Below are 23,038 nucleotides of genomic sequence, written 5' to 3'. Positions count from 1 at the left end.
TGTGCTGGCCACTCCAAACCTCCACCGGTCAGATGAAAGCAAAAGGAACCCCCAAGACCATTAGTGCTTGAATCGAGACCAGGTGAGTGCTCCTTCTGCCACCTCCTCAATGGACCTCTGAACAATCACCACAGAATTTCAAGAGGATGTGGCCTCTCTAGAACATTCCTCCAGGATCCCTCAACCATGAGATCTTGAATCAGACCAAAGACTGAGCCAAGAGTATGGAGGTGGAAGGAGCAAATGAAGTAACGCAATGCAGGTACTCAAACCCAGCAATGCCTGGTGAAGCCAGGGCTAAACAAGATGACATCAGTGTCCCAGCCACTTCAGGGATAAAGGAAACTAACAAAGTGAGACTTCCAGATGGAGGTTCCCAAGTGGAGCTCCCTGCTGCACACACTGCCTTAACAACCAGAGGGTGCTGAGGACTCAGCCCGACAGTAAAGAAGATTTTTCTGTGGGTGAATACATACAAAAGTAAAATCCTGAGCTGGAATCAAGACACTTCCAAGTAAAACTCCCGTGCCCAAGTAATTTGTAAAGTGAATTCTAAGTCTTAAGTTTATTTAAATAACCTCCAGTAAGAACAGAGTGGACCAATGACTACCCCTTCCTTGTGATACCAACTGACCAAGACAGAGTAAGCACACCCTGCAGCCAGCCTGCCAGCCCCCTGTGAGAGGGGCAGGGTGCATCTCAATGTGGGCGGCCGCGGCCCCGGCCCCGGCCTGCCGCTGGGGGAGCGTCCACCGTTGAGCGAGGGTTTTTGATGGTTTCGTCTACTGACACGATAAGGCAGGCAGCCTCAGACGCTGCGGTCAGGGCGTTGATGCGCACCATGGCTGGCTCCCACACGAAGGCCTCAAAGTTGTCAGCGATGTCCTCGTTATTGATGTCCACTCCGTACCACATGCCCCCCTGAAAGAACAGGAAAAGACAGGAGGTAATAGGCAACTGCTCTCAAATTTCTTCCCACATATCCTCCAAAAGCTTCCAGGTGTTAGAAAACCTCATTCTCTCTGAACTTGCCCGAATTTCCCCAAGGAAGATAGCGTCTACCTGGCGTCACACCAGGAAGTTGGGCGAGCATGTCTTCCCACCAGTGCCCCTAACGCCCACCCCCTTCAAACCCTAAACAAGCTGCTCACACAAGAGCTCTGGGCCCTCTTCTGGGCAACATGCTGTGTTTTGGGCAGGCCCCATCCTCAGGTCACCCTGAGGACTGTGTACTTCTCAAGAGGAACACTCCCCAACCCCCCCCTTACTTGGCTCACTGCTTCCATTACCCTCCATTTCAGATGAGGATATGGAGATGCAGAGAAGTGAATGTTTGCTCCAAGCCCTCATGCAAGTCAGAAGCAAGGCCACTCACTGAGTGCTGCTGTCACAGTGCCCAGCACTTAACACCTCTCAACAAGTATCTGCCAAACAGCGAATGAACCCAATAAGCTCTCCGGGAGATCACAACTTAGAGGCAGCAGAGCCGTGGCTGGACTGCTAGTTGACGGGGCTCCGGCCTGCTTACCACCACCCTGGGAAGCCCCATATATGTGGTCAGCATGTGCTTCTGGGGAGGAGGCGGTAGGGACCCCCTGGTTCCTCTGATGGCACCGAGGCTCTCTCTGCCCTCAGAGACATGGTGAGCTGGTACCAGGTCCGGTTCCAGCCCTGTGCCTGGGGCCCAGCACGCAGAGCCTGAGTAGGCACAGCACACGCTCCAAATTGTGGCCCACGCACCCAATCCCTGGACCCAAGGGAAAAGGACCCACCTGGGCATGCCGAGCCCGCAGCTTGTTGAGGATGTTTGTGGCATCAAAGCCAGCATTGTCACACAGCTGGCGTGGGATAATTTCCAAGGCCTTGGCATATGCCCCGATCAACAGCTGCTGTTTTCCTGGAATGGTCCTTGAGTAATCCCGCAGGTACTTGGAGAGCTCCATCTCAATGGCCCCGCCACCAGCTACCACTGAATCATTCTGCAGAGACCAGACCCACCTCTCAATGCTAACAGGCCCCTGGTCCAAGCTCCAGCCACAGCCAAGCTAGACCAGCCAGTCAGCAGGCCCTCTAGCACCAAAAGGGAGTGGTTCCTCATTCCTCCCACATCCCAAACCCCAGGAAACCTAGATGCGGCTCTTTTCTAGCACATCCCAACTGCAATCCGGTGAACATTCTGGTTTCTGACCATCTTCAGGGTCACCGTGTAGTATGAGGGCACCGGTACAATCTCTGGGATGGCTGGTAACAGCAGCTTCACAGATGGCTCACAAGTCATAGCTTTTAAGACAGTATCACCTATTCTGAGAGACTGAGGCTGTTTCTCAATGACTTGTGAGACAACTGAGGGCCAACAGGCCACTCAGGGAAGGACAGGTTATAGAGGGAAGAAATCACCACACAAATCCAGGGTCTCATCAGCTGGGGAGGCAGAGCGGGCTGTGCGGGCAGGACACCCCCAGCCTAGTACCTTGATGGCCCTCCTGACAATCATGATGGCGTCGTGCAGGGACCGCTCCGTCTCCTCCATAAACTGCTCAGCACCGCCGCGAAGGATGATAGTGCAAGTCTTGGCCTTGGGGCAGCCAGTGAAGAAATTGTACCTACACCCAGGATCAAATCATACACATTAATTTCTGCTGCCAGCCTATGTGTCTGACCTCACCACATCCTCCCAACACTCAGTAGCTGCTCTTTTGTTCCTCACTAGGGTTTTCCAATCCCACTCTTGTAGACATGTTCTGGGCAAGGTTTGGGGCTGTAAACCTGGGGCACTGCGGAGTCAGACCTTAGACACAACTTGACCTCCTCCCCTCTCGAAATACTTCATATCTGAGTTCTTTATGCCCTGAAAGGTGAGACTTCAAAAAAGAGGAGCACATGCTGTATACCACTCCCAGAAAAAGGCAGAAGGCCAGACCCAGGCAGCCCAGGCCTATGGCTTACCTCTCGCCGCCAATCTGGGTCTCTTCAAAGACCTGGCAGTGGCCCAGCACGTCTGACGACAGAGCATTCACACTGGTTTGGATGGAGCCTCCGCAGGCCTGAGGAGCACGGGAAAGTAAAACGACCTGGCAGTTAGGCTCCCGTGAAGCCAGAAGACAGCTTCCTGCCACCCAGCTTGAAAAGCCAATTCCCATGCTAAACCCTACACCAGTGCCCCAGAGCCTCCTGCCCTGGATAACCCACTCTCACCCATACCCCCCCCCCCGAAAGAGGAGAAAATAAAACAGAACAAAGACACATGGCAGGCAAGTAGGCCTAGTTAAAAGGAGATGGGGACCCTTTACTTCAGCCAAAACCCACTCCCCCAAACTAGTATGCCCTGGGCCCAACAACTAGTTAGGATCGGTGCTTTAGACCTAGCACATCTTTGGTGAAATGCTCAAAAAAAAAAAAAGGAGGAAATCTGGCTGGAAACACCAATACTTGAGTTTCTCTAGCTGATCATAGCATTAATACTAGGTTCCCACACAAATCAGATTTCCTGACTTGTTTCGGTTATACTGAGCATGTGCACATGGGGACTGGAGTGCTTCAAGGCCAAAAAAAGTGAAGACAGGCCTAGAATCACGTGCCAACCTGACAGCGCATTCCAGCACACCAGGAGTAAATGAAAATTCCTCCAGGGCCACAAAGGCCAAGAAGCAGCACTCGAACATTTGGTTACCATCATTGTCCTCTTCAGATCCTCCTCCGGTACTCGGCCAGCACAGAACATGTCCCTGTCAGCAAAGTACTGGGTGGCCACATCCCCAATGGGAAGTTTGGACAAGACGACTTTCGCTCCAGAATGATGGATCCTCTCTAACTTGTCATAGAGAATGTTCCATTCAGCATCAACAATTGCCTGATAATCCTTAAGAGACCCAGAAAAGGATGAGGATGCTTTTGGGGGGAGGTCGGCATATATGGTAGGCTAAAATATACCCCCCAGGTAAAATATGCTGATTTATCTGGGAATTAACAAGGGTAACCAGAAGAGCCCCTCCTCAGTCCAACTAAACAAGGACCCTATACGGTAACTTAGGAACCATCTAAAACTTTTAAACGCCAAACAGAAAATAACCCCAGGACTGGGAGTTCCTCCAGAGCTGGCATGCCAAGGTGTTAAGAAATAGTTTAGCCTCACAGATCTAGATTCCTCTGAGAAGCTGTACCCACGGAATTCCCGGTGATAAGACCCCTTCCCCCAGAGGCCATTCTGTGCTGGGGGCACGTTACCTAACAGCACCTGCTTATAGCTGGGAACACTGCTACCTCCAGAGACAGCCTTGGTATCATCGGTCATGGGAGCACACCTGTCTATAGTGTGGGACCCAGTGCAGAAGGGCCTTCATCTGCTCAAATAAGAGGACTCAAAATCCTGGGCTTGGTGATAGGTGGAAGGCCCCGCTAGCCCCATCTCAGGGGCCAGAGAATTATTTCAGCAGGCCTTACCTACCCAAATACCCTCATGTCAGGTCACTCAGGGAGCAGAGTGGGAAAAAAAGTGGGCCTAGTACTTGGACATCAACATATTCAGGGGGCCAGGGGGAGAACGGGGTCCATAGGGAGCCTGAGAAACAGAGCTGGGCCCAAGATGTCCACAAAGACCAAGGCTTTGGCCCAGAAAGCTGACCGTTCCCTGGCCACTGCCAGCTGGTGGGGCCTACCTCAACCGTGTGGACTCTGATTTCAGCATTATCTTTCTCAGCTTTCAGTTCAAGCTCGACATTTAAAAGGGCGATCATTGGATTATTGTACTTTTTGGGTTGCATTTCAAACCCAGCATAAGAGAAAGTCTTCTTGAACGCGACGCCAGCTACCAGCTGGGACTCCTGTTTAAAAATAACAAAACAGTCAACAGTTCAGTACTGGCATGAAATGAAATCAAGCTAGTGGTGTACTAGGCTAAGAAATGTCTATTCCCGTGAACCTGAAAGAGTTAACCATGTCTTCATTTTTTTTTTTTTAAGATTTTATTTATTTATTTGACAGAGAGAGAGAGAGATCACAAGTAGGCAGAGAGGCAGGCAGAGAGAGGTGGGGAAGCAGGCTCCCTGCCAAGCAGAAGCCCGATGCAGGGCTCGATCCCAGGACCCTGAGATCATGACCTGAGATGAAGGCAGAGGCTTAACTCACTGAGCCACCAGGCACCCCGACCATGTCTTTATTTCACCGTTACAACAAAGCCTTTTCATTTTCATAAAACCTGGGAAAAATACAAAACATATTTTGGCTGTCCCTTCAGTATCAAGAAAATCAATCATTTAGCTTACAGAGACTAAGCATGGTAAAAGGCCATTTGGGCTCTCCCCTAAGACTGACCTCCAAAGCGGGAGCCAAGGGATGATGCCGAATGTATACCTCCAGTGCCAGACAAGGGACCAGGCATTTACGAATAAGGTACAGGCTGCCCAATGCCTCCCCCTTCAATCCCAACTCAACTTCCTCCCGGTTTTCTACGGGACACGCCTCCCCACACCCCCTCTGTCCTGCGTGTGTGCACGCACACTCTGACCTGTGTACAGTAAGCTGGGTGCGTCCTCTTCCCAGGAGATGAAGCCAAAAGGGTCAGAAACCCCCTGTACAGTTCCCTACCTACAACTGTGGCTTTCTACATTTCAGTCCCTCAGAACTTGAGCTTCCCGTGGGTTGGATTTAATAGTAGGGAATATTAAGAAAGCACGCTGCCCTTGGGACGGACTTCAGCACTATCCAAAGACTTGGGTTCAAATCCCAGATCTCTCTTACTAAGGGACCAAGTCATTTCCCACTCAATAAAAAAGGGTATATTCAGCTCAATGACCTCCATGTTCTCTGTCAGTGCTAATCTCTAATACGGTTGCCTAATAGTGAACACGTGTGCACCACTCAAATCCACAGCATCCTAAAGGGGTGATGCCTGAGCTTAATCAAGATGGATAGGCAGAAGGGCACCTGGGTGGGTCAGCGGGTTAAAGCCTCTGCCTTCCGCTCAGGTCATGATCCCAGGATCCCGGGATCAAGCCCCGCACTGGGTTCTCTGCTCAGCCGGGAGCCTGCTTCCCTTCCTCTCTCTCTGCCTGCCTCTCCGCCTACCTGTGAGCTCTGTCAAATAAATAAATAAAATCTTTAAAAAAAATTCTAAAATATATTGTTTAATGGACAAAAGGGAATTACAGAACACTGTATTACAAATAAACCCTTGTGTTTAAAAAAGCAGTATTTGGGGCGCCTGGGTGGCTCAGTGGGTTAAAGCCTCTGCCTTTGGCTCAGGTCATGATCCCAGGGTCCTGGGATCGAGCCCTGCATCGGGCTGTCTGCTTGGCAGGGAGCCTGCTTCTCTCTCTCTCTCTCTCGGCCTGCCTCTCTGCCTACTTGTGATCTCTCTCTGTGTCAAATAAATAAAAATAAAATCTTTAAAAAAAAAAAAAAAAAGAAAAAGAAAAGTAGTATTTACATATGTGTTTACAGACACACACAGTATGCTGGAAGCACTTGCATGCCCATGCACACGCATGTGCATGCGCGCACGCACACACACACACACACACACACACACACACTTAACGGTGGTTGTACCTGGGGCATTTATTTTTATCTTTAGGCCCCTTTCTACATTGAGAACTATGTATCATCTATTCAAAATAAATGAATAAAAGGTGTGTCCCTTGAAACAGAGTGGACTGAGAAGCACTTCTCAGATTTATTCGCCGGGAGGGTCTTAAGTAATTTATCAGATGGAGCTAGAGCTATCCCCTCCCGTATCACACAGAGATTCTAAAAATTGAGTTCAATCTGCTCTTCCGCTGACAAGTAAATACAGGTCCAGAAAGTACGTACAGTCATAGGCTGTAGTGACAGAATGGGGACCACAACTCTAGTCTGACTTCCAGTCCAACACGCAGCCTCTCAGCACCTGTATGGTGTGCTCACCTCCTGCACCGACCCGTCTGCAGAGTCCATGTGAAGGCAGGAGCCTCCCAGGGGGGCTGTGGCAGGCTTACCTCCAGGGCACCACCTTGCACCTTCTTGATTCCAATCATCTTAAGCTGCAACAAATCGTCGAGCATCATCACTGCATCCACCACCATCTTGGCGAAGAAGGCTTTCTGCTGGGAAATCAACTTGGAGCTCAGGGCAGTCATGGCACACTTCTCCAGCAGCTTCCTCTGCTCCCTGGGACACAAGGGTGGGTGGGACCTGCGTCAGGCTCTTGTCTTAAGTCTATGCAGTGTGGACAGGGGGTCTGTTCTGGTGTCTAAACTCAGCCCACACCAGCTTCATTTTCCACATCTTTAGGACAGATTACCACTGACAGATGGTGACCACAGCCAGAGACCTCACGTGGGACAGCTTTAAAACTCCAGCATACAGCCCCTTCTGTGCTGTGTAAGCTGGCGTACAGCCAAGGGTCTGGCAAGAGCCAAATAGCCCCGGACCCATATAGAGTGGCAACACACCTCTACATCTAATTTGGCCACAGAAAGTCAAGGTTCTGACAAAGCCCACCAAAAACTTACACTTTATCTTCCTTCTTCACAGTCACAGCGATCTCTTTGATCTTGTTAACTGCCTGCCAACAACAGAAGCCGAGTGAGTCCCTGGCACCAAAGGCAATCCGGAGAGGTGGGTCCCAGACCATCCTGCCACTCTCCAATCTATTTACTCCCAATTCTTAAACATTCCCACTCTGCAGCTGAAACAACACTTCCAAGTCCTGTAGCTGCCCGAAACAAAGGTCTCTACAGTTTAGAAAACTCCCAGTGACAAATAGGTCTAGGCATAGGTATGACATAGGTATAGTTCTGAAAAAACAGGGTATTTCTAGGATTTAACTCTGAATATGCAAAGAATACAATAAAATAAATGAGTGGAAACAAGCTAGGATGCTAGATTGGGCCAAACCTTCTGGCTTATGAAAAATACCCATGACATCTTCCAGCACTTTATTTATTAGATATATAATACGTTTGTATGTTAAACTTAGTATCTTTTCAAAAGCACTTCTCATGTATGATCTCATTTTAATGTCACCAACCCGAAACAGATAGTAAATAACTTTGGGGGGTGGGGGGCAGAGAATCTCAAGCGGACTCCCCACTGAGCATGGAGCCTGGGCCAGTGCTTCATCCCATGACCCGGAGCCGAAATCACGAGTCAGACACTTAACTGACAAGGCACCCAGGTGCCCCTGGAAGAGAGATAGTAAAGGGAGAAAGTAAAGCCTAGAGGGACTGACTTGCCCAAGATCACAGAATGAAGGTCAAAGATCAATAAAAGCAGGGTCTTGACATGTGTGCCATGAGGAACTTGATAAAAAACAAACCAAAAAACCCCAGCTCTCACTTACTGAGTCCATCAGGAAACCTGAAGCTTGAAGAGATAGCTACTGAATGGCAGATCTGAAATTTGTAGGGAGAAGTCAGAAAAAGTCCAAGGAACCCTGTTACCAGCCTCTCTATACCCCACTAAAGGTATTATCCTAAGAGAAACATGAAGGTACCCAAGCACATGGCCAGGGTAGCCAATATTCCCATACCAATTGGGTGGCAGTGCGGAAAGCTCGGATGATGATCTGTGGGTGCAAACCTTCCTCCACATAGGGTTTTACTTGCTTCAGAAACTCAGCAGCCAGCAGGGTCACAGAGGTGGTACCATCACCGACCTGGAAGCAGATGACAGGAAATTCATGTTTCCTCATGTTTAGAAATAAACCCTGAAACTCCATTTTTAGGCAACCTACCCATTTAAACTGGGACTGTTTAAATGGGTGTAAAATGTTTTTTTCCTGAAAAATGTTTTTCCTGATGGCAACAAGTATAAGGAAGGTGATGGTAGTTAGGTATCCATTCCATCAAAAGGCTCTGGGCTACAAAATTAGTTCCCCAGCCAGGCCCATTCTCCAAAGAGAGCTGACTTGGACAATCAAAGTTCCTCAGGATATGAAATCACATAAGCAGATTAACCAAGAACTTATATATTACACATAGGCATGATGAACAAGATAGTCCCAGTCACACTTACAACGCTTCTGTGTCCCAGGTAACCATGGCAGCAAGAGACAGGACACAAACATTCTTAAAGGAGTATGAAAGACTACAGAAGTTTCCAAAAAGATCACTTCCGCCAAATCCCACTGAAACAAACCTTCCAGGAAAGGCCAAAAGTCCTTTACATTTTATACACTGTTTGGAATAAGCAGATAACAAGTCTGCTAGCCTTTCTAACATAGTCATTTTCTACAATGGGATCTAAACCCTATTTTTAATGAATGAGAAAAAGAATAAAAGCTAAAACCAGATCACATCTGATTTGGGAGAAATTCACTTTCAACTCACTTATGTCCATTGTGTAATATGAGGGATCTCCAAGGGGGAAGAAGTGGTACTGGGGTAAAGGGTTTAAGTGGCCAAACTCCTGGCCAGAAAGGTTATTAGTCCCTTGTTGAAGATAGTAACAGGTCAAATCCAGATTATTCTCACTTTAATTTTTACAAGTAATACTGTTTTATAGGCTACTGGGTCTCAATAAACCCTTTTATATAACTTCAGAACATATCCGTAATACTCTAAATCGCAAGCCTGTTTCCTCTCAACAGTTATTATCAAGATTCTAGTGTTAGATTTTTTTTTTTGTAAAGATTTTATTTATTTATTTGACAGACACACAGAGAGATGTAGCGAGAAAAAGAGCACAACCAAGGGGAGCCTCAGGCAGCGGGAGAGGGAGAAGCAGGCTCCCCACTGAGCAAGGAGACTGACTTGGGGCTCCAACTCACGACCCTGGGATAATGACTTGAGCCAAAGGCAGAGGCTTAGGGAACTGAGCCACCCCAGTGCCCATAGAGTTAGAAATGTTTTAAGACACATTGGTTAATGTTGTCATTTCATACACTTGAAAATGGCTGAAGTGGCAAACTTTATGTTATCTGTATTTTACCAGCATGGAAAAACAACAACAGGTAAACTGGAAACCTTAGAGTTTCCAGCCCCATCTTATAAGGTGACTAACATGTGAGAGATTTTTTTAAAGATTTTATTTATTTATTTGACAGGCAGAGATCACAAGTAGGCAGAGAGGCAAGCAGAGAGAGGAAGGGAAGCAGGCTCTCCGCTGAGCAGAGAGCCCGATGTGGGGCTTGATCCCAGGACCCTGGGATCATGACCTGAGCCGAAGGCAGAGGCTTTAACCCACTGAGCCACCCAGGCGACCCAAGAGATTTTTTTTAAGCTAAATATACTAAAATTATTTTCACCTGTTTCTTTTTGCTTTTTTTAAAATATTATTATAAATATATATTATTTGTTTCAGGGGTAGAAAGATTAAATTATTTACAAGGTCACGGATATGAATGATGGTATATGACCCTGGTCCTAAGATCTCAGCTACATTCAGTGAAAGAGAATAATTTTAAAAGACTATCAATACCATCTAAATATTTTACAAGCATGTACTACTTGTGAAATCATAATTTCAGAGTTAAAATTAAAAAAAACTTTATGCGAGAAAAGCAAAAGAGCAAGCAGCCATGCATTTCTTTAAAAAAAAAGTTTTTTTAAAAGATTTTATTTACTTATCTGACAGTCAGAGGTCACAAGTAGGCAGAGAAGCAGGCAGAGAGAGAGAGGAGGAAGCAGGCTCCCCGCGGAGCGGAGAACCCGATGCGGGACTCGATCCCAGAACCCTGGGATCATGACCCGAGCCGAAGGCAGAGGCTTAACCCACTGAGCCACCCAGGCGCCCCCCCTTTTTAAAAAAAAAAAAAATAATAATTTTTTTTTTTTTAAGATTTCATGCATTTCAACCTTTATTTAAACACATATGCTTGATTTCCCCACCTCAGCATCTTGGGATTTGGCAATGTCCACTAGAGTCTTTGCTGCAGGATGGACAACATCAAGGAGTTTCAGAATTGTGGCCCCATCATTAGAAATTGTTGCTTTGCCTTAAAAGGAAAAACAGAAAGTAAAAATTTAAAGACCCTTTTCCCAGGTGGACTTGGAGCCCACACACACTTTACTGGGATGGGACAGAGAAGATCGTGGCATCTATGAACTGATCTTTTTACAGACTCAGCTCTGTGCACAAAGCACCTAAAATCACAAGCTTCTGAAGACCATGAGCTCCTGATTTTCTCTGAACAGCACTTTGCACACCTCAAACTGAATGTAGAAAATATTACATCAAATGAGAATGAGAAACTGTTTAGATATTCTTGACACAGTTAATACCCTACTATCTCCCATGTCAGCTAAGACACTAAAACATGAGGGGAAATTCTGTTTTGGTGACATGATACAATGGAACGACCATAGGCAACTCAGATGGTTCTATTTCACGTTTCCAGGCTGCCTCTCCCTAAGAAGCAACAGGCTCCTGAGACCAACTTCTCCCATATATTCCTCTAAGATTATCAAGCATTTGGGACAAAGTACGAAATGGAACTGTTTCACAGCAAGCCATCAGAGATCCTAAAAGCAGTGGCATTTGTGAGGCCAACCTCTGCCATCCCGAACACTTCCCAGGAGTGTCCTCTCCTGTGCCCTGGCCTGAGGAACCCTGCAGACTCACCTCGGCCATCTACGATCAGCTTGTCCATGCCACGAGGGCCCAGGGTGGTTCGTACAGCCTCCGCGATCACCTGGCAGGCACTGATGTTACTTACAAGCTGGGGGATGCCTTGGGAGCTATCAGTCCCCTCTTTCAACAGGATAACTGGTGTGGGCTGGAGAAGAAAGAACGGACTGCTTTTAACAATCATCTATTACAGTGAAATTCAAGGAGGGGCGAAAGGATAAATGTTTCCATCTCCCCCATAACAGAAATATATGGAGGCGTTTTAAAGATCCAAGAAAGAGAGCACGTGCACATGCACACACGCACATGGAGTGGGTATAGAGGGAGAGCAGCAGACACCCTGCTGAGGACCAAGCCAGCCGCAAGGCTCGATCTCATAACCCTGAGATCATGACCTGAGTTGAAATTAAGAGTCAGACACTTAACCAACTGAGCCACCCAGGCGCCCCTCTGAAGGCTTTTAAAAACTATATTCCCACTGTCCACCACGCTGATTCCTTGACCAGCACCTATATCCAGAGATACAGCCAAGAACACAGCATACCCTGCAGGTGTGCTAGAAAATGGTATGAGGAGGATGATTTAGTCTAAATCAAATACTGTGTTCTCCAGTGCTCAGCGGAGTAAGCATAGCCTTTTCAACTCTTACACTATCCCCTGTGTTGAAGAATTAGGTCACAGCACAGGAGGAAGAAGCTCAGTGTTCACCCTCCAGCAAAACCACCACTTATCTGCATTACAGCTTAATCCTACAGAAGTTGACGGGGCACTGATGCAAAACACGAGGCGTCAACAGCTTCAGGTGGTGTCCTGGAGATGCCCAGGCAGGCAGCTTACTAACCATGCTTAGCTGGAGTGCACAGAAGGAGCCAGGCAGAGAAATAGATAGCCTCACAAAATGACAACAAATCTAATTCGTACAAAGATGTTTCCAACTCTCAGTGCCAGTTCCATAGAGCTTCCCTGTGACTGGTCTCCAATCAAATGTCCCACAGAAATCTTCCTCTATTTTGCAGGCTAGCCTCAAGAACAGTCATTATTCCTACAGGGGCTTAATTTGGAGACCCGCCTTAGAAACTCTGGGAAGACAGGGATACTTGTCCATTTTAAAACTTTGCTTAAAGACCTTTGCTTCAGTGACTGTTAGCACTGTTAGCACAGACAGTAATTCCTCATCTTGGGAGATGCCTTCTGAGATGAGCTCATAACCAGACTCAGTCTTCTCTGAGTTTGTGACTTAATTTTGTGTTGTGAAACAAAATATAGTAAGGGTGCTGTTTCGAAACTCGTTATGCTATATGTGTACTACTAGGCTATGACTTCAAATGTACTTCTTGCCATGGATTGCTATACGAAGTCTGAAAGCCACTGCCCCTGTCCACCACTAGTCTGAGCAGGAAAAACACAGGAAACGAAAGCACAAGGGAGATCTTGACCCAAAAATAAGGAGGCAGGGATTCACACATCAGAAAGCCTAGTGACCCAAGAGGGTGACTCCATATTCACTGGGCAATTCCTGATAAAGGCCAACTCCTTTGGCCAGTGCAGCTGGAGGACAGTGGGCAGAAGGAAGATTGGAATAAGGCTGCAGATGCAGGCAACAGCCAGATCACATACTCAATATAGACCATGGTAAGGAGTTCGGATTTTATTCCTACAAAAGGAAGCCCTGGAAAAACTTATTGCAGAGGAATGGCATGTTCCGATTTACATTTTATCTATATAAAATATCAAGAGAAACAAAGCAGGAGGCAAGATATAGTACGTAAATGCATAAAAGGGGCTGGAAAGATGAGCAAGAAACTGTAATGAGTTAAGAGTGTGGGAGTAAAAAGGGTTCTGATGCTTTGTATTATGGGTTTTCTGTTTTGCTTCAATGTTTTCCTAATAAACGCATACACTACTTTCTTTCTTTCTCTTTTTTTTAAAAGACTACCTGTCAGATACCCCCTGAAATCTGAGGTCAGGCATGGGCCAAAGGGAAAATTCCTTCCCTTTCACCAGTGTCCCAGGTCTGGCAGCAAGAAATGGCTTCTTTATACTCCCAGCATTCTTTTAGGCCTCTTACACCTTCTGTAAGGAAAAAGGTATTCCGTCCAAAGGCCCTAGCCTCTCCCAGTCCTGCTAAATTATTCCTCATGGCAGCCCCAAGCTTCTTCGGTTCATCCTTGCCCTGCACAGTGTTACGCTTCAAATCAAAAACTAACATGAACCTCAAACTCTTCCTGTTGCCTTCAACAAATTTTCACTTCTCCAACAGGATAACTGAACAATGCTTATGAAGACTTTTTCTTACCTCCACCTCCAAATTGTATGCCTATTTATAAGAGCTACCCCGACATTTTTTTTCCTTTAAAGATCTTATTTATTTGAGAGAGAGAGCACAGGGTGGGGAGTGGGGGGCAGGCAGAGGGAGGAGCAGACTCCCCGCTGAGCGGGATGGTGGGGTGGGCTGTGATCCTGGACTCTGGGATCACGACCTGAGCCAAAGACAGACATTTAACTAAGCCACCCAGGCGCCCCATTTTTAAAAAAAGATTTTATTTGGGGTACCTGGGTGGCTCAGTTGTTGGGTGTCTGCCTTCTGCTCAGGTCATGATCCCAGGGTCCTGGGATCGAGCTTCGGATCAGGCTCCCTGCTCAGTGGGAAACCTGCTTCTCCCTCCCCCACTCCCCTGCTTGTGTTCCCTCTCTTGCTGTCTCTCTGTCTCTATCAAATACACAAATAAAAGTATCTTTAGAAAAATAAAAAATAAGTTTTATTTGTGAGAGAGTGAGTGCACAAACGGGTAGGGGGAACAGAGGGAGACGGATAGTTTAGACTCAGTGCTGAGCCCACAACCCAACACAGGGCACTGTCTCAGGTCCCTTGAGATCATGACCTGAGCTGAACCAAGAGTCAGATGCCCAACTGGCTGAACCATCCAGGTACCCCTACCCTGGCTCAGTTGGTACAGCATGTGTCTCTTGATCTCCAGGTCATGAGTTTGAGCCCTGTGTTGGCTACAGAGCTTACTTAATAAAGTGTGTGTGTGTGTGTGTGTGTGTGTATGTGTGAAGATATTTTTAAAAAGTAAAAAACAAAACACTTTCTTACCATGCCAGCAATTCATCAGTGCCCCAATTCTTCCAAGATGTTTTTTTAACAGCAGCTACTAGGGGCACCCTGAAGAGAGGATCCCGTAATTCCTTCTGCTTCCTCCATGTACAACTTTTATAACACCAGCCATCTTAAAGTATGAGCTTCCCAAAGGTAAGGATTATAGTCATCTCAATTTGTGGAGTGCCTAGATTTGGCCACATATGAAGTAATATGCAAAAGCTTTTGATACTGAAAATTCAACTTTATACAAGCCATGAATTAAGATAGCACTGGCTTGGGCACCTGGGTGGCTCAGTTGGTTAAGTGAATGCCTTCAGCTCAGATCATGATCCTGGAGTCCCAGGACCAAGTCCTGCATCAGGCTCCCTGCTCAAAAGGGAGTCTGCTTCTTCTTCTTCTGACCCTCACCCTTCTCATGTGTGCGTGCTCTCTCTCAAATAAATAAAATCTTAAAAAAAAAAAAAAGGCACTGGCTTCTAATTTTTGCAAAAGCACTGGCAGGGTGGTGAAACGAAATCCACTGAGAATTCTTAAGTACAAAGCAAAGAGGGCTCAGAAGTAGCTGACCACATAGTCCCCACGTTCCCTATGCTGTGTAGGCTGGGCCCATAGAAATGGCAGGCTGGATAAACGAGGAATCCTAAGGGAAGGGAAAGGTGGCAGAGCTGGATTGAACCAAGCCAGGTCAAGCAGGATGGGTCCTCTTCTTTTAGCTCCTTGAGGACATGCACTGCTATGGAAAGTCCAGCTTCTTTTCTAAGTTACTTTTCAATCTCCTCATTTTTACTGAAGTAAAGAAACAAGAGCGGAACCAGTAATCTGCCAAGGGTATCGTGGAAGGCTCTGGAATTTCAGCTTAATGACCTTCATCTTCATCCTCCTTAAAAACCTTATTATTGGGGCGCCTGGGTGGCTCAGTGGGTTAAAGCCACTGCCTTCGGCTCAGGTCATGATCCCAGTGTCCTGGGATCGAGCCCCGCATCGGGCTCTCTGCTCAGTGGGGAGCCTGCTTCCTCCCTTCTCTCTCTCTGCCTATTTGTGATCTGTCTGTCAAATGAATAAATAAAATCTTAAAAAAAAACCAAAAAAACTTTATCATTAAAGCTTAATGTTCTGTAAAACAACAACAGGTGTTCACATGCCAAGGCATATAGTGCTCAATACCACAAAGGCAAGGACACATGTTCCTTACTAGTGTACTGAAAGTCACAGGACTGAGTTATCATGGCACACTTTTACCTCTCTCTTTTTAAAAAACTTTATTCATTTAAGTAATTTCTACCCCCAATGTGGGGCTTAAACTCATGACCCCGAGATCAGGCGTTGCATGCTCTATGGACTGAGACAGCCAGGTGCCCCTTTACGTATCTTCTGATCACAGAAGCCTTCTGGAATACCAAGGGCTAATTCCATGACAGCAAGGATTTTTGACAGACATTTCACATCCCAAAAGGAGTTTTGCCAAACAAAACTCCTATGGAAGTCGGAAGTAGGACAGATTACAGGGAGGGAAGGAAGAAACCAACCACCTAGCAGAACAGCTTAAGATTTGCTAAGTGCTTACTCCATGTAGCAGCTCAAAGAATCCCCTTAACACACTGAGGGCAGGGAATTTAGTAACATGCTCAAAGTCACATACCTAGCAGGTGGCCCAGCTTAGTTACAAAACCTAGGCATCCAGTGTAGCTCTGGAGCCCTTACTCTGAAAGCGACTTCAAGAATAGGTACTGCTGGAGAGGGACTGAAATAGGGCAGTACTAGAGGTATGAAGGGGAGAAAAGAGTACAGATAAATTCTAGGTTCCTTCTATCATGGGTACAACTGGACTCCCAGGGCATCCAGTCACAGAATGAACACACATATCATAGGTGTCAGTCTGACATCTACCAGGACAGGAAGCAGCGCAGAAGGCCAGCACATAACAGAAGATTTCCTGATTGGCAGGCCAAAATGAGTCAGTGAACTGCCAAGCGCACCACAGGGAGCAGCATCTAAGTCAGGGTCTTGCCTCAGACACCCCCTTAAAAGCTGGCCCTGTTCAAAAGCAACTCAAGAGACAGCAGCAGGCTTGGGATCCATGGAAAGCATCTAGGGCTCTGAGATGGCACAAAGGGCTGGGGCGGAAGTGGGCTGGGCTACAGGGGGCCTCCGGGATTCATCAACACCCCTAATTCAAGAAAAGGAGACACAGCGTTAGATGGCCAACTAGAAAAGCCTGGTCTGATGCCAATTCCGGAAGGGCAAACAGAGTCGGAGTCAGAGCCCGGGTTTCCCACCTCTGCCGTAGTGTCCCCATGTGCCCTGTCCATTCTCCTGGCTGAGGAGCTGCAGCCCCAACAACCAACTGGCAGTACATGACATTCAGTAGGCACTAAATATGCTTTTACTTAAGGAACGAACGAGTGAGTGGTAAAGTACAAGCCAAGTCTGTTTCCATGTATGCAGCAGCAAGCGGGCTGGGGGACCCGCGAGCAACCACAGTTGAGCCCCTCCGCTCCGCCCAACATAAGGTCCCCATGCTGCCCGTTCTAGGACGCACACGTTTTTTACACCCCACGTTTCCCAAGGCACCCGCCGACCGTGTATGCACGCACGCTCAAAGTCGCATTCGTTTAACACAGCTTATGATTGTGGGGGGCTCCAAAAACCCGGTCCCCTAAGCAGGCTCGCGGCCCCGAAGCAGCCTGGGACTTGTAGTCCGCAGCCGGCCAGACCAAAGCCTTCCCTCCAGCGCCACAAAGGCCTCGCCCAGAGCCCCAGTTCCGGGCGGGGGCCGAGCCAGGCCGCGGCGGGCCGGGGTCGCCGGAGGCAGGGGATCCGCGTAAGGACAGTCAGTAGGTAGCCAAGGGCCCTATGGGACCGACCCAGGCCAGGCGGTGCCACCCACGGGCCGGATGGCAGCGGATGCCGACAGATAGGCGAAACGCCACTCACCATCATTTTGAAAGCTTATTCACTGGCCCGCTACGACTCCCTTCTTCTCCGCGTCCGGGAAGCCCAGCAACCCCACAATCCCCCGCGCCAGGGAAGTGCCCAGAAGCTTCGCCAAGCCGTTGGCTCGGAAGAGGAAGGGGACGGGCCACTTCCGCCACTCTATGTCTTTTTACCACAGAGTCGACAGGGCTAGAAGGGCCAGAGGCTGGGCCTCTGAAGGCGCTCTTGGAAGAAGTTTTGGTTACCTAGGGTCGCCGGATTCGGGTTGTGCTTTTCTCTTTTGAATATGTAGAATCCTTGTTCGATCCGCGTCACCCGCTAACCCTCATTCCATCCCCCCTCACCCCGAACGCCAGACCAAGGAATACAATAAACACGAACATTTATTGAGCGCTATGGGATAGGCTTACGTTAAATATGCCCTTGGTGAGAGATCTCATGAACCCTTCCAATCCTATCGCATTGGTACTATTATCATGCCCATTTTATAGATGGAGGAACTGAGGCTGAGAGGTTATGAAAGTTGTCCAAGGTCACAACTGTAGGCTAAGTGGTAGAAAAGCAGGCGTGGGCACCCGGCACCTGGCCCCAGTGCCCGTTTTCTGGCTCTGCGCTGGCCACAGCCTCCTCGAGGGAGGGGATCACTGAGCCGGGTCCCCAGCGCCTACCGACAGAGAGCGCGCAGGTACTGGTGGAACTGGGCGGAGGACGAGCGGAGTGGAGGTCGCGGAAGACCACCTGCGCGCCAGACGAACGCCTTCCCAAAGAGGGGGTGAGGAAGAGGAAAGCACGGTTGGGAGAAGCAAATCGCCGTCTTGCTAGGCGGCCGCAGGAAAGATCCGGCCGAGTCCGCACCCGCTGACGGCCCCGACTTTCCGCGGCTGAAGCGAGTCCAGAGGGTTGCCCACCTCCCGTTCGCTTTCCTCCCCGGCCCGCCCACCAGCCCGCGCAGTCCTGGAGCCGAATCCAAACTAAGAAATGCTAGGGCGCGGGTTGGCGGGGGGGCGGTGGCAGTTGCTGTTAAGAGTTTAGACCAATCAGCCCTCGGCCCCACTTCTCTCGACCAATAGGAAGTAGGCTAAGGCGCAGAGGCGGAAAGTGTAGCTACACGAACAGGCATCAGAGCCAATCAGACGTGGGCCTCGTTCCCGTCCGCCAACCATCGGCAAGAGCGGGTCTGGGGGCTGGAGGCCGGAGCAGCTGTCAGGCTGAAGTCTGGCGAGCTAGCGCGGTGGGGCGGCCGGAGGAAGCGCGGCGCCGGGCCGGGCCCTGGAAATGGTCCCCGGCGCCGCGGGCTGGTGTTGTCTCGTGCTCTGGCTCCCCGCGTGCGTCGCGGCCCACGGTGAGCGGCAACGGGCGGGGCTGCGCTGCGGGGCGGGGCTGGCCCTCTAGCTCGCTCGCGTGTCGGGCCGGGAGTCACGGGTCACCTTGGGGACCCCGCGAGTTCGGGGCAGGGCAGGTCTGGGGATGGGCGACTGGACTGGGTGGGTGCTGGCCCCCGGCGACTTGAGCAGGGCGCGGCCCGAGGCTGGACTCTGAGTCCTCAGCTCCCCACGTCGAAGCAGGACTCCTCTCCACGCCCCCAGAAGCGCCGACCCAGATGGCTGAAGGGGCGACCGGGAGAAAGAACAAGGGCCAGCTAGAGATAGTACAAGCTGGAGATATGTATGTGAGCATACAGGGACATACATTCTTACACGTGGGCTCCCATGTACAGGCACACACGTACACACACAACCTGTTTGCTCCTGAAGGAGCACATAAACATATACACCCTACACACACGAGCACATACATGTACCCACACTTGATTTACACAGATCAGCGAATACAAAGGCCAGGCGAAGATGTGTGTGGGAAGGAGGAGGAGTTTAAAGAAGGCTTCTTGGGAATGTATCTGTATCTGATGGGAAGTCCCCACTCCTGGGGTAAAAGCTGTGAGCCCAATGCCAAGCCAGTGGAACTCTCTCTGGTGGCTGTGATTTGGGCTGGAGACAAGGATAGCTAAAGCCGCAGTCAGTCCTAACCCTGACACACAGTACTGGTTTGATAGTCTGTTGACTGACTACTTGACCTGTGGCAAGCAGCTTCCACATTTCCACATTCCTCAATCTCTCTGAGCTGAAGAACCAGGGATTCAAGTCCAGGTAAAATATTAAACTTTGTTGCTGAAGAGAAGATCCCAAACCCCAGAAAAATCTGGTTGTTCTGAAAATTCTCTTCCTCAGTGCAATGGAGCTGAAAATAGTTCTTCACTCCTTCGACAACCTTTATTGAGCACCCACATATCCCAGCCGCTGTTACATAATGTGGATACAGCATTGAACTAAGCTCTGAAACTGTGGTTCTTGCCTTAGTGGAGGAGACAGAAATTAAACAAACCAGTATGAATACTGTATAATTACAAATTATGTTGAAAGTGTCAAAGGAGAAAAAGCTCTTTTTGGAGGGGCTTAGGGGGACAGCAATGACAGGACAGAAGGTTTCTCTAGGAAGTGACATATCAGTTATGACCTAACCAGTGAGTAGGAGTGAGAGCCGGGTGAAAAGGCATAGCTGGGGTGGGGTAAGGGGAGGAAGCCTCCCACATAGAGGCAACGCCTGTAAGAAGACTCAGAGAAGGGAAGAAACTGAAAGGAGGCCAAGAACGAGTAGATGAGGTTGTAGTAGCCAAGGGCCAGATGGAAGAGGACCCTACAGGCCACAGTTGAGATTTAGATTTTGAACGCAAAGGCTCGTTGTTGAGGGGTTCTGGAGCCATAAGCGTGGTGACCTCATCATATTTGCTTTACGATATTTTAAGAAGCCCCATGGCTGTTGTTTGGGGGAATAGACCACAGAGAGCAAGAACAGAGGCAGACAGACCAGATAAGAAGCTGGACCCATGAGGACAAGAAAAGACAGTGGCTGGACAAGGGGCATGGCAGTGGAACCGGAGTTAACTTTTAAGTTTTAGTGAGAATCGTTTTATACTCAGGTTACCACAGCTCCACCTTGAAACTCTCAGGTCCACTTCAGAGCAAAGAAGGATTCATCCCGAGAGAGAGAACACAGAGGCTCTCCTTCTTCCTGGCTCCCCTGTGCAGCAGCAGCACCAGCAGCTGATTTGTCTGGGGTTACTAACTCTCTCTGCATCAGGGCAGAGACCATCTATCTCACCCACCAGGAGGACTCAACATGGCTAAAGCTGGGCCCCTGAGCCCGAACTATAGCCAACCCCATTGAAGACAACGGGTCCATGATCTGAACTTGAACCAGTTTGTTCTCTGGAGGCTTCTCACCCGTACTCTTTTACCTTTCAGGCTTACGCATCCATGATTATTTGTACTTCCAAGTGCTGAGTCCTGGAGACATTCGCTACATCTTCACAGCCACACCTGCCAAGGACTTTGGTGGTATCTTTGTAAGTTCAGGGAGACCCCTTTGTCTCTGATCTTGTCTCCATCTCCATCCCACCAAGTCAGGCGACCCTCTCATCCCTTCAACCAATACTTGAGTGCTGGGACAGGGGAGAGTGCAGAATCCTGGTCTGTCCTCCTGGGGCTGCTGTGCAGGAAGGAAAGATTTCCGGTTAGCTACTCTCCCAGGTGTAATACAGACTTGAGCACCAGATAGGGACAAGCTGTCTTCTTTGGGGACATGAAATAGTGAGAAACCAAGGGCTCTGCTAGCTTTGTCTGCACGATGTGACTTAAGGCAGGTTACTTCCTCTTTCTGGGTCCATACCAACTCTCCTACGTATCTTAGAAAGGCAGGGTTGAGTGGGACAACTAGATAAGCCTTTGTGAGAATTTAGTAAAAATACTTCAGTGCTCAACATGCTGAAACCACTCCACGTTTCCTTCACACTTTGGGAGGAACCAATAGGGGACTGTCAGTCTGGTCTTGGAACTGGCATGGCTCCTCACCCTGACCTATCTAAATGTCTTCCAGCACACAAGGTATGAGCAGATTCACCTTGTCCCTGCAGAACCTTCGGAGGCCTGTGGGGAGCTCAGCAACGGTTTCTTCATCCAGGACCAGATTGCTCTGGTGGAGAGAGGGTAAGGAGCAGACAGATGCTGGCACCAGAGGAGGGCCCGACATAGGGTAGATTCTGAGATCGGTGTTGGTGCTCTGAAATAGCTGTTCTTAAATAATTCACATTTTGAATGGTCTTTAAGAAATGTCTTAAGATGATCTGTGCCTTTTGGCCACTGATAAAAAATTCTCCCTGGTCCTTCTTTCATCCTTGCAGTGACAGTCTGGAGGAGGGCTAGGTAGGACCCTGTCTTCCCTTTGGTCTCATCATCACCTCTTCCAGGGGCTGCTCCTTCCTCTCCAAGACCCGAGTGGTGCAGGAGCACGGCGGGCGGGCAGTGATCATCTCTGACAATGCGGTTGACAATGACAGCTTCTACGTGGAGATGATTCAGGACAGTACCCAGCGCACAGCTGACATCCCTGCTCTCTTCCTGCTCGGCCGAGATGGGTGAGGGCTCCTTATCTCTGGCTGTATCAGCACCAGGCTGGGTGCCATGACTTGGGGAGGTCAAGGGCAATCACCAGTCCTTTCCCGCAAGCCTCAGTTGGAGGGCCAAGTCCTTGGGCTCTAGAACTCCCAGAGTGATGGGGACAGTGGGGCATGATGGGGTGCTGAGAAAGTGACCATCACCACCTCTCTTCATGCCCTCCCAGCTACATGATCCGCCGCTCCCTGGAACAGCATGGGCTGCCATGGGCCATCATTTCCATCCCAGTCAATGTCACCAGCATCCCCACCTTTGAGCTGCTGCAACCACCCTGGACCTTCTGGTAGAAGAGTTGGTCCCACATACCAGCCTTAAAACAACTCTGGGCTGGGAAAGGAAAATCCAGGAATTCTGCTCTTTGGGATTTGGGGGCAGGTGGAATTGGGTAGAGGAAAAAGCCTTGGGCCTTGGCTATGCTAAAAGCCACGCCACTGGCCTTCCCTTCCTCAGGGCCCCCAAACATCTCATGCTATGGGAAGAGGCAAGAGTCAGGCCCCAGAGCTTCTTGGCTAGAATCTGAACAAAAGGGGCTAAAGCCAAGTGGCCCAAGAGCCACCTGTGACCTGTCATATCCCACCTGGCTCCAGCCTTCCCTTGCCAGGGTCTCCTCAGTGTGCTTCACAGCACTTGCTGGAGTGGTTCTAGGAGCTGCTGTTTGAGGAATTAATAAACCCTCACTGACTTTTTAGCAATAAAGCCTCTCATCAGGGTTGCAACTGTGTCCTAGAATAAGAGCACATGGGCGGGAGGGGCCTTCCTACTCATCTGGTCCCATGCCCTTATTTTGAGGGGTAGGAAACTGAGGCCCCCAGAGGGTAAATGACTTAACCAAGGTCCTTCAGGACCAGTGCTTAGGCTACCACTAACCTTGGATCCTGATACAGCCTGCTTCCTGCTCAAGAACTCAGGAAGCCATAGGTCAGTCCCCTGAGAAGACTCCTGTGAT

General features: G+C 49.0%; 2 protein-coding genes across 2 annotated transcripts; one reads left to right on the top strand and one right to left on the bottom strand.

Annotated features, from left to right (window-relative positions):
- Positions 1-534: 534 nt before the first annotated feature.
- On the bottom strand, positions 535-17,699 carry CCT7 (chaperonin containing TCP1 subunit 7). The gene is made up of 12 exons (XM_080814105.1): positions 17,582-17,699; positions 11,539-11,692; positions 10,806-10,912; positions 8,507-8,632; positions 7,488-7,540; positions 6,972-7,143; positions 4,656-4,820; positions 3,671-3,859; positions 2,947-3,044; positions 2,471-2,603; positions 1,773-1,979; positions 535-921 (listed from the first exon to the last, which is right to left on the bottom strand). The coding sequence occupies exons 1-12, from the start codon at positions 17,585-17,587 to the stop codon at positions 700-702; spliced, it is 1,632 nt and encodes a 543-aa protein (XP_080670231.1). The 5' UTR covers positions 17,588-17,699; the 3' UTR covers positions 535-699.
- Positions 17,700-18,684: 985 nt separating this feature from the next.
- PRADC1 (protease associated domain containing 1) lies at positions 18,685-22,813 on the top strand. Its single transcript, XM_080813529.1, has 5 exons — positions 18,685-18,923; positions 20,884-20,984; positions 21,515-21,624; positions 21,885-22,052; positions 22,259-22,813. Exons 1-5 carry the CDS (start codon positions 18,857-18,859, stop codon positions 22,377-22,379), a joined length of 567 nt encoding a protein of 188 aa, XP_080669655.1. The 5' UTR covers positions 18,685-18,856; the 3' UTR covers positions 22,380-22,813.
- Positions 22,814-23,038: the final 225 nt, after the last annotated feature.

The sequence above is a fragment of the Martes martes genome (genome assembly GCF_963455335.1).
Source record: "Martes martes genome assembly, chromosome: 9".
In the NCBI taxonomy this organism is placed as follows: domain Eukaryota; kingdom Metazoa; phylum Chordata; class Mammalia; order Carnivora; family Mustelidae; genus Martes; species Martes martes.
Note: the sequence above shows the minus strand (reverse complement) of the source record. Positions and strands in the feature narration are given on the sequence as shown.

Excerpts from the sequence above, each read along its gene's own strand:
- CCT7 (XM_080814105.1), bottom strand. Across the intron at positions 7,144-7,487 it reads GTGAAGAAGGAAGATAAAGT|GGAGCAGAGGAAGCTGCTGG; the intron begins GTAAGTTTTTGG and ends CTTGTGTCCCAG. Across the intron at positions 1,980-2,470 it reads TTGTCAGGAGGGCCATCAAG|AATGATTCAGTGGTAGCTGG; the intron begins GTACTAGGCTGG and ends TGGTCTCTGCAG.
- PRADC1 (XM_080813529.1), top strand. The coding sequence starts at position 18,857 with ATGGTCCCCGGCGCCGCGGGCTGGTGTTGTCTCGTGCTCTGGCTCCCC. Across the intron at positions 21,625-21,884 it reads ATTGCTCTGGTGGAGAGAGG|GGGCTGCTCCTTCCTCTCCA; the intron begins GTAAGGAGCAGA and ends CACCTCTTCCAG. Across the intron at positions 22,053-22,258 it reads TTCCTGCTCGGCCGAGATGG|CTACATGATCCGCCGCTCCC; the intron begins GTGAGGGCTCCT and ends ATGCCCTCCCAG.